Raw genomic sequence first — 14,859 nt, forward strand, 5'->3', positions numbered from 1 at the left:
TGTCATATACATGGTTGCCAAATTTGTCACCATCCTGGCCACCCTGCTATGAATACATTCAAATTTTTAAGAATTGAGCACAAGCATTTCAGGATTGGCTAACTTGCTCATTCAAATCTTTTCCTATTCAGAGCTCCGTCTTTCTATCCAAAGCTCCATCTTCCCAGTTAATTTTCCCTCTTTTTCTTCATTGTTCTCCCTCATAGGGAAGTTCTTAAAGAACTTCTTTCCTCATCCCTTCTTTAGCTATTACAGTCTCACCATTAAGCCCCACAGGTCCCCACATTCATTCATTTGACAGATCTTAACACATATATATGGAATCCAGAAAAACGGTACTGATGAGCCTATTTGCAGGGCAGGAATAGACACAGACGTACAGGACAGACTTGTGGTCATGGCGTGGGGAGAAGAGGGTGGGACAGACTGCGAGAATAGCACTGACATATCCACACCACCATCTGCCAGACAGACAGCTAGGAGAGAGCCGCTGTATCACGAGGGAAGCAGCCTGGTGCTCGGTAACACCCGGGCGGTGTTAACACGAGAAGGGTGGGTGTTGGGGTGGGGTGGGAGGAAGGCTTATGAGAGGGGGACATCTGTATACTTATGGCTCATTCACAAAGTCTGTGCCTTTGTGGAACTCACATGGTAGTGGGGACAGTGGATAACAGATAAAAATAAATTATATAGTTTACTAGAAGAAAGGCCAAAAAGGCAAAATGGTTGTCTGAAGAGGCCTTACAAATAGCTGTGAAAAGAAGAGAAGCGAAAGGCAAAGGAGAAAAGGAAAGATATATCCATCTCAATACAGAGTTTTACAAGGAGAGATAAGAAAGCCTTCCTAAGTGATCAATGCAAAGAAATAGAGGAAAACAACAGAATGGGAAAGACTAGAGATCTCTTCAAGAAAATTAGAGATACCAAGGGAACATTTCATGCAAAGATGGGCTCAATAAAGGACAGAAATGGTATGGACCTAACAGAAGCAGAAGATATTAAGAAGAGGTGGCAAGAATACACAGAACTGTACAAAAAAGATCTTCATGACCCAGATAATCACAATGGTGTGATCACTTACCTAAGGTGAGATATCCTGGAACGTGAAGTCAAGTGGGCCTTAGGAAGCATCACTATGAACAAAACTAGTGGAGGTGATGGAATTCCAGTTGAGCTATTTCAAATCTAAAAGATGATGCTGTGAAAGTGCTGCACTCAATATGCCAGCAAATTTGGAAAACTCAGCAGGAGCCACAGGACTGGAAAAGGTCAGTTTTCATTCCAATCCCAAAGAAAGGCAATGCCATAGAATGCTCAAACTACCACACAATTGTACTCATCTCACATGCTAGCAAAGTAATGCTCAAAATTCTCCAATATAGGCTTCAACAGTGCATGAACCAAGAACTTCCAGATGTTCAATCTGGATTTAGAAAAGGCAGAGGAACCAGAGATCAAATTGCCAGCATCTACTGGATCACAGAAAAAGCCAGAGAATTCCAGAAAAACATATGCTTCTGCTTTATTGACTACACCAAAGCCGTTGACTGTGTGGATCACCACAAACTGTGGAAAATTCTTCAAGAGATGGGAATACCAGACTATCTGACCTTCCTCTTGAGAAATCTGTATGCAGGTAAAGAAGCAACAGTTAGAACAGGACATGGAACAACAGACTGGTTCCAAATTGGGAAAGGATTATGTCAAGGCTGTATATTGTCACCCCGCTTATTTAACTTATAAGTAGAGTACATCATCCTGGGCTGAGTGAACCGCAAGCTGGAATCAGGACTGCTTGGAGAAATATTGATAACCTCAGGTATGCACATGACACTACCCTTATGGCAGAAAGCGAAGAGGAACTAAAGAGCCTCTTGATGAAAATGAAAAAGGAGAGAGAAGAAGCTGGCTTAAAACTCAACTTTCAAAAAACAAAGATCATGGCATACAGTCCATCACTTCTGGCAAATAGATGGGAAAACAATGGTAATAGTTACAGGCTTGATTTTCTTGGGCTCCAAAATCACTGCAGATGGAGACTGCAGCCATGAAATTAAAAGACGCTTGCTTCTTGAAAGAAAAGTTATGATGAACCTAGACAGCATATTAAAAAGCAGAGACATCACTTTGCTGACAAAGGTCTGTCTAGTCAAAGCTATGGTTTTTCCAGTACTCATGTATGGATGTGAAAGTTGGACCATAAAGAAAGCTGAGTGCTGAAGAATTGATGCTTTTGAACTGCGGTGTTGGAGAAGACTCTTGAAAGTCCCTTGGACTGCAAGGAGATCCAACCAGTCCATCCTAAAGGAAATCAGTCCTGAATATTCATTGGAATGACTGATGTTGAAGCTGAAGTTCCAGTACTTTGGCCCCCTGACACAAAGAACTGACTCATTGGAAAGGACCCTGATGCTGGGAAAGGTTGAAGGCAGGAGGAGAAGGGGATGACAGAGGATGAGATGGTTGGATGGCATCACTGACTTGATGGGGATGAGTTTGAGCAAGCTCCGGGAGTTGGTGATGGACAGGGAAGTCTGGCGTGCTGCAGTCCATAGGGTGGCAAAGAGTCGGACATGACTGAGTGACTGAACTGAACTGATACTAGAAGTTGGTGAGTGTTTTGGAAAAATAATTTAATAGTGTAATGCTACTTAGGAGTTCTGGGAGTGGTTTATGAATTTAACTTAGGTGGTCAGGTGATGAAGAACAAAACTAGAGATTAGTTTTTCTTCCTTTTGGTTGTTTAGTAGAAAGCTGGTTCAGCAGTTTTGAATTTTCTTCATAGTAGAACAGCTGCTGGCTTCACAAGCTCCCCTTTCTAACAAGGTCACTTGGATGACCAGTGCTGCAGTCTCTTTGGGCTGCTGTAACAAAATGCCATAGACCAAGTGTCTTATAAACCCTAGAAAGGTATGGTTCATGCTTCTGTATGTTGGAAAGTTCAAGGTGAAGATGCTGACAGATTTGGTATCTGGTAATGACCTGCTCTCTGGTTCACAGAAGGTGCCATGTGTCCTCAGCTGGTGGAAAGGAATGAGGAAGCTCTGTGGGATTGCTTTTATAAGAGCACTAATCCCATTCATGCAGGCTTCATTCTCAAGACCTAAGCACCTCCGCAAAGCCTCACTTCCTAGCGCCATCACATGAGGCATTAAGTTTCAACGTATGAATTTGGGGGATGGTGAAGGGGTCACAAATATCTGGTCCAGAGTAAACGGGGAGTTTCTACTATGATAAACTCACATAAATACCCTAATCCATCTGAAGAGCAGGCTACTTGAACTTTGACCATGACATTGGCAGAACTTCCATGCTCATCGTCAACAGTAGGACGGTGGGAATTTAGGGGACTGTGTGCCCTCTAACTACTTCTTTGCTTGTATATCACTCCCCACCCCACCCCCACAATAATCTCAGGTTTTTCTCTGTATCACATGGCACAACTGGCATGTGTCCATGGCTCTTTTATGGGCCATTGGGGTAGGCCTCATTGTGAAAGTAACTGTTGAATAAAAACTCAAGGAAGTGCGCACAGAAGAGCCAGTGCAAAGGAAGGCACATATATGATGTGTGCAGTGTGAACAGCAGAGATGGAGACAGAGAGCAGATCAGCCTATGTGCAGCTGTGGAAGACTTTAGCTTTTACTCTGGAACAAATGGGAAGCCATTGGAAGGATTTAAACAGAGGGGAAACGTGGTCTGACTGTAATAGGATTGTTCTAGGGAGCCTGCCTGGGTACAGTCCATAGGATTGCCAAGAATAGACTGAAGCGACTGAGCACGTGAGCGCAGCAACAGTGTAGAAACAGGAAGACCAGTCAGGAGGCTTATGTAGCAGTTCAGCAGCCTGGACCAACACGCATCCAGACAGGTGATACATTGGGTTAGCTAAAATGTGGGGCTTCCCTGGTGGCTCAGAGGTTAAAGTGTCTGCCTCCAATGCAGGAGACCCGGGTTTGATCCCTGGGTCGGGAAGATCCCCTAGAGAAGGAAATAGCAACCCACTCTAGTATTCTTGCCTGGAGAAACTTATGGACGGAGGAGCCTGGTGGGTTACAGTCCACGGGGTCACAAAGAGTCAGACATGACTGAGCGATTTCACTCACTCACTGGCTCAAAATGTTCATTCAGGTTTTTATATAATATCTTATGGAAAAACCTGAACGAACTTTTTGGCCAACCCAGTATTATGATGGTGACCCAGAGGGACATTCTGACACATCAGATGTGAAACAGAATAGCAAGAGAATATTCTAAGATGACTGTAAGGTTTTTGGCTTAAGCAACTGGAAGATTGGAGATTTTTTTTTCAGGGAAGTACTCAAATGGAGCCTAAATTCTACTCACAGCACTAAGATGAGTGATTTCTGTATCTCAGTATCAACTCTCTCTCTTCACTAATTTGTAAGCTCTTTTGAAGTCTGATGCTCTGTCTTAAAGAGTAAGCATTTAGAATAAAGTTCACATCTTGGTAAACTAGATGCCTATAAATAATCTGAAGTCCCCTGAAATGTCAAATGATCTGATTTTCCATAACAATAAGGCCTTATTATACTCAGTTTTTCTCGTTAATGGCTTTATATATTTAGATTGTGCAGTATTGAATACCAAGTAGCTGTTTATATTCATAATAAGTTTAAGTATTCCTTGTCATATCTTTGAATTTTAGGTTAGAGGAGATTTGTTCATTTACCAGATGTCAGCATTCAATTAAGTAAAACCAATATTATATATAGTGGAGAGAGAGTTGATGCTGAGATACAGAAATCACTCATCTTAGTGCTGTGAGTAGAATTTAGGCTCCATTTGAGTACTTCCCTAAAAAAAAAAAAAAACTCCAATCTTCCAGTTGCTTAAGCCAAAAACCTTACAGTCATCTTAGAATATTCTCTTGCTATTCCATCTCACATCTGATGTGTCAGAATGTCCTGCTAGGTTACTGTCAGAATTCAACCAATCTGAATTAGTTTCTTCAGTGACAATATATAAAATACAGAATAAACACTGTGTACTTGAGAGAGATTGGGGGAACAGATATTTGATACTATGTCTATGAATGTTGCTGCAAGTCTAAGAAGACATGACTAGGTTCCAAAATAAAACTAGGTTAAGGATCACAAATTTAAATATTCATTAAATTCTCAACATGTTCTCGGTTGCTAGGCCATCTGTAGATGATCCTGGTAAAAGGAATTCCTGGATCCTTCATAGTGGGTCCACATAGGAACACAGGTCTTCAGGAAAATCTCTAGGCCACTGGGCCCAAACTCAGGGACAGCTGTGTTGATGATGGTACCATTGGTACAACTATCTGATATTTTTTACTGATAACTTTTTTGTTGTTAACATAAATGAGTGTGAATACCTGTGGTTGTTCCAACTAAAGGTTCAGCATTAGGTAATTCCTGCCCCAGAGAATAATTACCAAATGCTTAGCCTCATCTTCAGTTATACAAATGATGGATAATTAAGTGGTAGTTCAAAAATACCTTGATTTGATAATCAATACCTTAAGGACAAGTGTTGATTGAGCTTGGTCTCTGCAGTGTACAAATTTCAAATGTTATTGAAAATCAAGTGGATTTTCATTTGCTCATGAACATGAATAGCCTAATCAAGGGAGAGCATAGCATTTTAAAGCAATGCTAAGTTAACCTTGACAACAGAAACGTGTGTCAATACCAGTTCACTAGTACTTTTTATTCTACTGTGAACATTGTGTTCCTTTTTTAATTGACATACTTCTGTGGCTCTGTCCTCTCAGTCAAGTCTCAGAACTGAATAATATTCAGTAGTGATTTGCCAGTCAGTTTATGATGGTTATGCCAATAGCTTCTGTTTCTATTAGAAAATGTCAGTATTTCAAGTTTTAACTTGGAAGAGTTAATATTCGACTGTACTTTAAATAACTCCTAATGAGAACTATTAAGTCCCTAGACTATGAGCTACTTATTTGCTAATGTTCCATAAACATTAGCCCATTTGAATGCCAGGTATCATATGAAATTAACCAGAGAGACCTACCTGGTATGATGGTCTCTCTGAGCAATGTTCTCCGTCTGTGCTAATAAGGAGTTGAAAGTATTTGAGGAAGGAGGAAAGTTAGGCCCTAAACTAAGGCATGCAGTTTGCAAATGATTCTTTTAATGAAAAAGGTCTCAACATAGATTTTTAATATTATCTCAGTGGATACAGATATGAATAAAAGTTCTTGTTCTTAAGAAGCTTCCTGGAATAAGGTGATATACTAGCACCAGGCTCTCTATAGTATTAGGTGGTGAATGAATTTTAGGCCAGGAAGTAAAAGGAATGGGAGGTTATAACCCCTCAATGTTCCCATTTGAATGTCACTGTTACTGAGCTGTTTCAATTCCATTCCAGGGTATGCACCTACCAATAATTCTTACATTAGCGTCTTGGTACAGTTGGAGGAGTATGATGTAGAAAACGTCTATCTGTATGTGTGTGTAGAAATAGGTGGGATATAGTCTCACTGTGGGCATAAATGTTTTATAGGTTAAACCATTTCACAAAATATCTTTATCAAATACTTTATTCTGACATTGCTTACATCTAGATTTAAGTCCATGCTTTCCTAGGGAGACACATTCTTTTACACTCTTATCTCCAGGCATTCAAATGCTGTTTTGCCAGCAATACAAGAATTTAGGACCCAAAGGCAGTGAAAATTGATATGTGGAAAGAGTGACAACAATAAGTCATGCTACAATGTGTAGGAAACTAGAAAGCATCGTACCAGCACTTACAATGTTTGGCTGAGAGCTACATATTGGGATGTAAGAGGTTAATCAGTTTCTCTCCTGAGAAGATTCTCAGGCCTATGGTATGGTTAATGCCATGAGACCTACTGTATTTAATAGCTGTTCAGCATCTCAGGAAAAAATGATAGTTGTTGTAGGAATATCACTGATAGATTATGGCTCTCAGGGATCCTGAGCAACAAGACGTGAACATATTTCATGTTCTTTCCTTTGTGTTGTGCCGGTTTTTGTTGGAAGTTGAGCAGTTAAGTGAGCAAAGATGAGCTCAACAAATAGGAGGAGGAGCTATCTACCTAAATTTGAGATTTAAGTACCATTTAGTTGTGTTTTCATTGATTTCTTATTTCTTCCTTCTAGAGTTAACTTATCTTTTGTTATCTTTCAGACTCTTGACTTGAATTACCTTCATTAGAAATTTTGGGAAAATACCACTTCTTTTTATTACTCCATGGATAAATAGTCCCAGAGAGAGAATCAAGGATGGACACTTAGAAAACAGTTTAAGGAACAAATTCTCCTCATTACACGGAAGTAACGAGTAGAATGAAGAGTTCTCCCAAACGCTGGATAGGAATCTTGGCACCAGATTTTCTGCCAATAGTAGAGTTAGGGTGCCATTTTCCTCATTCAGAGATGGTGTCCTTTCCTCTCTTTAACAATAGATATAACATGACCTGAAAATCAAACAAACCAGTTGCATTGCATGGTAATATAAAGTCAATTGCATAGATTATAAAATTAGTTGTATGGGCACATACTGCACATTAAAAAAAAAAAAAGTATAACTTGGAACATGCAGTGGACTAGAAGAGAACCTTGATTATCAATAAGGATACACTTCAGGGTAGGTTAAATATGGGTGGCCACTTACTAAAAAAGTGTCATGCATGCATCAATTTATATATGAACCCAAGAACCACTGAACCCCTCCTTTCAGTTCCTCTGCCCAATCTGTTTGGTTGGAATCTAGCTGCTGCTGCTAAGTTGCTTCAGTCGTGTCCGACTCTGTGCGACCCCAGAGATGGCAGCCCACCAGGCTCCACCGTCCCTGGGATTCTCCAGGCAAGAACACCGGAGTGGGTTGCCATTTCCTTCTCCAATGCATGAAAGTGACAAGTGAAAGGGAAGTCGCTCAGTCGTGTCCGATCCTCAGCGACCCCATGGACTGCAGCCAACCAGGCTCCTCCATCCATGGGAGTTTCCAGGCAAGAGTACTGGAGTGGGGTGCCACTGCCTTCTCCGGGTTGGAATCTAAGCATCCCCTTAATGAGCTACTGCTATTCTTAGGTACAAGAGTATGTTAATAACCCGGATTCTTTCAAGTTCATCCTTAAGGTGAGGTGTGCCTTCTCAAGAACCAGGATGGTAACTATCGCATTCCAGACAGCAGGGCAGAATAAAGAACAAGAGAAGGGTGGAGGTGTGTGCCAGCTGCCTTCCCAGAAATGATGCCTCATGATACTTTTGCTTACATCCCATCCCAGTAGCAAGAACTTAGTAATAGAGTCTCTGGGCAAACATAGCTCAACCAAATAACTTATTACATGGATTAAGGGGAGAATAAATATTGGGAGAAAGTTTACAATCACACTTCCTATTCTATTACAATGGTACCTTGGCATCAGCAGGGAGAGTTTAAAAACTGTCTAAGGTGGTACCTGAAGCAGAGGGATAGATGCAGAGTAGGCAGCAGTGAAGAGCCTTGACTAGAGTCACACTGTGTAGGTTTGAGTCTAGGCTGTTCTCAAATATGAAGAAGAAATATAATGGGTATCTTCCTCTGAGTTTTTATGATAATTAAATGAATAGAAAACACTGAGCAGTTTTTGAGCATCTAAAAGCATAGATATTTTCTGTACATTCCTACAACTGGGGGATATATTTACTGTCTTTTCCACATATTTTATTTTTGGAAATAAGCTACCATGCACATGCTTGTTTGGAGGGTGAGGGTGGTTCCTAACAAATTTTATGAATGATTTTCTTGAATTTTCTATGGGTTCTGCATATTTCATTGATGCCACCCTATATAGGCTCTTTATATCTCTTCTTTATATCAGTTATTATGTGAAGTGTATTACATTAAGAATTTAGATGATCGCCATCTCCACTGATGTGACAAAGTAGGAACTGTGCACCACATCAAGGGAAGGCCATCCTTGGGCGGAAGGGGTTCATCGATGGCAGCATGGAGGGTTTGCTGTGTTCACCTGTAAAGGGATGGGTCACAATGAATTGCATTAATGTCAATCAAAATGTAAAAATCTGGCTTGTTCTTCATTTAGAAATGGTGAGAGGAGACAAATGGGTGAAAATGAAGCTTGATATTTCAACTTGGATGTGACAATTTTCTTAAGGTTATAGACAACGAAATAGCTGTGTCAAGATATGTTTTGCCAACACCTAAATGCTCTTTGCTTCTCTCTTTTTCTTTCCTTCTCTAAGCCCCTTCTTTGTTCTGTGGGTTTTCTTTTGTAACTCCACCAGACTACAGCTTTGTCCCCCCTTCTTCCACTCCTTTCTGGTCAGGTACTGCTTTACTGCTTTTATATGTCTTTTCAACTTGCTTTTGTTTGCAAGTATTTTGACTTCTGTGTATGGCTTCTCATATAGATACATTTCCTCACAAGCAGCCCCTCCAGTCACATTCCCACCATGCACTCTCCTTTTCTCTGTCATCAAGTCATCGTTTGTCTTGACATTCCCATCCTCCAGTTTTATGTGTGTGCTCATGTTATATTTCAGCAAGACATTTTTTCTTTCATCAGTTGGAAAGAATTGAGAGGTGAAAGTATAAAGGGAGAATGAAGTGCTTTATAAAACCAGTTTTCTTGAGGATCAGAAATTTTAGTTGGGAAAAGCCAGTGTTCATGTCTTTCCATTAAGAAAATAAATAGGACCAAAATCCCAACTTTATCTCCAAATATAAGAATAGAATTTAGTTCATATTGCTTTGAAGGATGACTGTTCATCTGCTTGTGCAAGGCATTCTGGTCTTAATTTCTGTCATTAGCCAGAGAATGTAAGGGCTGTTTATGTGACATGTGGGGAGTACATGATGACTGAATAAAGTATGTTTTCTTACAGATTTTTAAAAATTAACCTGTAAACCCCAATGGAATAATAAAATATAGTACTAGAAGGCCCTTACAAGTCATCTGGTATAGACCTTTCATTTTATAGGTGAGAAGAATGTGGCTCAGAGGGGTTAAGAGAACTGTACAAGGTCGCACAGTTAAGTTGATGATGGGTTTTTCCATCACTGGGGTGTTTTTATGTGCACGACTCTAAGAGTAGTGCCCAGTAATGGGATGGTTTTCAGTAAGGAAACTATTAAAGTGGTTTGTGTCCGAACAGTAAAATAAAATGACCTATTTTTGCTCCCTTTACAGTTCTGAAATCTACAGCATTGCCATTCGTTTATCTTATGATGGACACCTGGAGACTAAAAAATTTCTATCATTGCAAAGCTCTGTAAAATAGGCCAGAAATCCCAGTCTCCAAGAGGGCACACTTTTCCAGGGTGACAGTCACAACTGTAGCTGCCTAGACTCTGGGAACTGTTACAAATATGATGTATGGCACTTCCCATGGTTTTTTTTCCTTTCTTATACTTCAGTTTCTCTACCATTTAAGGTTTATAAAGTTCCACCAATCCCAGGTGAGTGATTCTCAGAATCACGGAAAATATAATTGAAAATATTTTATAACCCCAAGGAGCAACAGGTAGAGATGTTAATATGAAATGTGTTCCGAAACACCAGAGACGAACAGATGTCTAGCTTGAACTGAATTTTCCTTTCAGGACAGGCAGGTGAGGGCAAAGAAGAGGTTAGCTCCTCTCCTACCATTGAAAAAAAAATCTAAGTATAGGAGGCGAACACGCTGAATCTTGTTTTTGGTTATGTATTTCAGTAAAGATTTTCTATACCATCTGAGCCACCAGGGCAGTTCTATAAGATTTGTTTGAAACAAAGAAGATACATGGATGGTGTTTATTATTTTTTTCTATGAAACATGATTTAAGCTTCTTCACAAGTGAAATTATATATAAAAGCGTAACTGTCTCTAAATAAATTTAACTAAAAAAAAAGGCTATTTGGGGGGAGGAGATGCCATTTGACTAGAAATGATGACATGGATTCAGTAGGAGCCTTTCAGAGCAAAAAAAAAAAAAAAAATGATTGTTTTGAGTCTTAGTTGAGAAGCTTACAAGATAAAAATGTGAAGCTTTTACCATAGAGGTTCTAGTTAAAAATGGAGTACTATGCTGTCAATAGGAAATTTATGCTAGTTATTTGAGATTCTGTCACCCTAGATAGTAACTTAGATATTAACCTTTTTTCCCACCAAACTACAAAAACTAGTCCCTGTTTGGAAGTTCCTATGAAGAACATGAACACCGAATAATGAGTCTTTAAACTTTGTGAACCTGACTACCGCTGACTGAATTGAAACAGCAGTCCTGCTGCTTTCAAGCCCCTCTGCCATCATCACTAGTCTGTAATGAAATCACGGCTGTGCATCTTGATAGCATCTATAGCATCCATCTGACTAGCTTCTTATGATTGGTAAAGTGCAAAGCCATTCTGACGCCCCATCATTTCTTTACAGTCTTAAGTCCAAAGGTGCTGGGCATCGCTATTGCTCGGTATGACTTCTGTGCCAGAGATATGCGAGAACTGTCCCTGCTGAAAGGAGATGTGGTGAAGATTTACACGAAGATGAGTGCAAACGGCTGGTGGAGAGGAGAAGTGAACGGCAGGGTGAGCGTCCCTCTCAATGTGACCATCATGTAAATGAAGGGGGCTGGGCAGCCACTGGCACCCATGATGTTGGGGGGGAACCCCTACACCACCTTACAGTTGTCACCCCCCAGAGTCCTGGCTCCACATGGGTGGTGGTCCTTACTGAAAACAGGGACTCCAGAAAAATGCATTGCATGGCTAGGATACTGACATAAATAAAGTTTACTTAGGCAAATTTGATGGCTTCCTATTGGGAAAAGGGTTTAGGAGCATGTCAGTTCTTTTGAGTCTGTAAACCTCTTTTTAAGTCTAGAGCATCAGCTTTATGTGGAGCACAAAATACCTGTGAGAGCCACTGATCTAAATTAGAAAGAGCAGCATAGGACCTCTGTCTTTATATCCTGTTCTATAGCAGAAAGAGAGAGCATTAAGTAGTAGAACCCCTTAATTTACATATTTGTGTCCTCGCAGATTAGAACACTGTTGAAGCGTATTTTATTTCACCCTTTCTACCACTCACTCTATTGGGCTTTTAGGAGCAGTTTAAACCAATCCTCTTCATCTGCAGTGGGCATTAAACCCCAGCTTAATTCTGGGTGTTATGAAAATGAAATGCTCTGTTTGTAGAGCCTTTTGAAGTGCTGGATAGAGTCACATTGCTGTGTTGGTTGCTGTTCCTTTTTAGGTGGGCTGGTTTCCATCCACGTATGTGGAAGAGGACGAATAAATTCCAGTCCAGCGTTGCACTGCACCAGGAATTTCAGAGACGGGATTAACAGCAGCCTGTACAGCATTATGAACTCACTGAAGTGTTTAAAAAGCTGCCTTTCTGGCTATTCAACATCTTCCCTCTCTTTCCCCTCCTAAGTCTTAATGCTGGGATTTCTAAAGATGCTGGTACTGACAGATTAATGGCTCGCCTAGAGCTATGCAAGAAACAGCCTGCCCGGCTGTCATCGTCAGGGACCAGGGCAAAGCCAAAAGCTTTCTTCCCCCAGAAAGCCCTGAAAGCACATTGGTTCATGTTTCTTTCTATTTCTCCAGTCAGATGTCATGAATGCCAGCCATTAGTAAATGTTTAATGTGTATTTACTTTCTTCTCCTGTGCCATTCTCCAGAATTTTTGATGGTACAAAGAAGCAGAAGTTTAATTTTGCTTTCTTCAGCATGAAGAAAAATGGGAGTTCTGCCAGTGGGGCAGCTTACTGAAAAGGTCCAGCATTACTTGTCTTAAATTGCCCGGCAAGGTGACTCAGTGCCTGGCAAACACTTGTACCCCACCTCCCCACCACCACCGGTGTTCCTCATGTGAAAGTTTAAGAGGCAAATGCTCAGCTTGGCTTAGTAAGTGACATAGGTGGGAGGGAGGAGTCAAGTATTCATTTGAAAACCTGATTATATTTGCAAACTTTTTCATAAGAAGACATATGCCAAAAAGTGGATAAAAGAATATCTTCATGTTAAATCTTTACAACCTTCATGATTTCATAGGGTTATTTTAGAAAATGTAGTACTTCACTTTATGAGATAATCTGGGCTGGGTATGTTTTTTTAGGTAGTTACAAGTAACCTGAGTTAAGGTGGCATTGTTTACATAGACAGACCAACGACTATGATTTATAGTAAGTCATTTCAGAGAAGCAACATTATTAACATATGCCTTTTCCTCCTCCCCAACTCCCCTGCCCAAATGAAAAAGACCTGGGACATACATGCTGATTCCCACATGTTCCTGGAGTATTTACAGTAGCACAAACAACCTCGTTGAGGATTTCTGAAGGAAAGCACATTAAGGTCCTTTATGCATTTCCGGGACACAAAGGAGAGTCACTAGACTTTTCTGTTTCTGATCTTATCCACTGTGGGCTCCCAGCACTCACTGAGGCTCTTCCCATCTGAGTCCATTTCCGGGTGTGTATTAACTGGTGGGAAGATAAGTCTGCAGTGCATTTATCTGACCAAGTCTTCACCGTTTATATGAGGAGCCTAAGTACATTTTTCCTGGGATGTACAGAGTGCCCAGTCAAGAGAATCAAGTTAAGACACTAACTTGGCCCTTTCCTGATGAAATATTTTCTCCATAGCAGAAGTCATGTTCTGACAAGACTCAGTATCTACAGAAAACATTAGAAGCATTAACTGCATAGAGCCAAATTAGGAACATTTAGTTCTGAAATCTTGGATCATCTTTAAAATGAGGTGGGTGCGATTGGCCTTCTCCCCAACCCACTGAGAGCCAGAACTTGATGTTTGGTGGATACTTCTCCCTTTAGAGACCCTCGTGGGCTAGGACTTCTCAAATAGGATAGATTCAGGACCTTTACCTCAGAATTATGTAAACTGTGATTGTGTTTTAGAAAAGTTACTTGCTAAAACCAGTTAAGTTTTTGTATATGTGTAAATGATCATGAAATTGAGTTTTATAAGATGTTCTGTATAGTGAAGTTACACACTCAACGTGTCTCTTGGAGTGGATTCTCTCCCATAAAGTCTTATCTGCAACATTGTGTCTGGGTAATGTTTTGTCTGTTACTGTCTGCCAACTGTTACCAGAGAGCAGCTTCATACAAACTGAAACACTCCTGTGTAAAGTACTGTAGCTTGTGCTGTTTCTTTTGTTGTTTTTTAGTCAATAGACTCCCTCTCTTGCTACATTTCATGGACCTGGGGGTTTCCCAGCAGAGGATATTAGCATCCCTTTTCATGACCTTACCATTTACATCTTTGTCTATGTTAAATACTTCATATTGGAAACTTTAAATGCTGCCGATTTGTGTAGATTTCTAATACCAAAGACAGAAGTAAATGTTTTCCATATACTTTGTCTTGCCTGTATGCAGCCCTGTGTAATATGGTGAATTAGAGTGGTATTTCACTTTGTAATATTTTGTAAATATGTCAATATAATAAATAGTTACTACTTGCATTACATCGATTGAGAGCGGAAGTCTTTCCATTGAACAGTTCCATACATAATTCAACATGTGCAGATCTCATCATAAACACAAGACTAGAAGCCCTAACTGTGATCTGCAATAGTTGCAGATAATATATCATTGACATGCTTACCACGTGCCACACAGTTCTAAATGCTTTATGTGCTCTAATTTACAATAACCCCAGGAGGTATAACCCCATATTATCTCCACTCTTCAGATAAAGGAACAGGCATTTTGAGAGGCTGTAGCTTGACCCACCTTACAGAGCTGGCAAGTGTCAGAGAGTTCCAGCTTGGGTGGTCTGACTCCAGAGCCTGTACCACCACACTTAATAGGGGCAAAAGGGTTTCCTTGGTGGCTCAGCGGTAAAGCATCTGCTTGCCAATGCAG

General features: G+C 40.4%; 1 protein-coding gene across 1 annotated transcript in view; it reads left to right on the forward strand.

Annotated features, from left to right (window-relative positions):
• VAV3 (vav guanine nucleotide exchange factor 3) overlaps nucleotides 1–14,461 on the forward strand; it is a 441,372-nt gene extending 426,911 nt beyond the window's left edge. Inside the window, exons 26-27 of the mRNA XM_070367578.1 lie at nucleotides 11,397–11,548; nucleotides 12,216–14,461. Coding sequence (XP_070223679.1) covers nucleotides 11,397–11,548; nucleotides 12,216–12,257 — 194 coding nt within the window. The 3' untranslated portion in view covers nucleotides 12,258–14,461. The remainder of the gene's footprint in view (nucleotides 1–11,396; nucleotides 11,549–12,215) is intronic.
• Nucleotides 14,462–14,859: the final 398 nt, after the last annotated feature.

This window comes from Bos mutus, chromosome 3, assembly GCF_027580195.1.
Source record: "Bos mutus isolate GX-2022 chromosome 3, NWIPB_WYAK_1.1, whole genome shotgun sequence".
NCBI lineage: Eukaryota > Metazoa > Chordata > Mammalia > Artiodactyla > Bovidae > Bos > Bos mutus.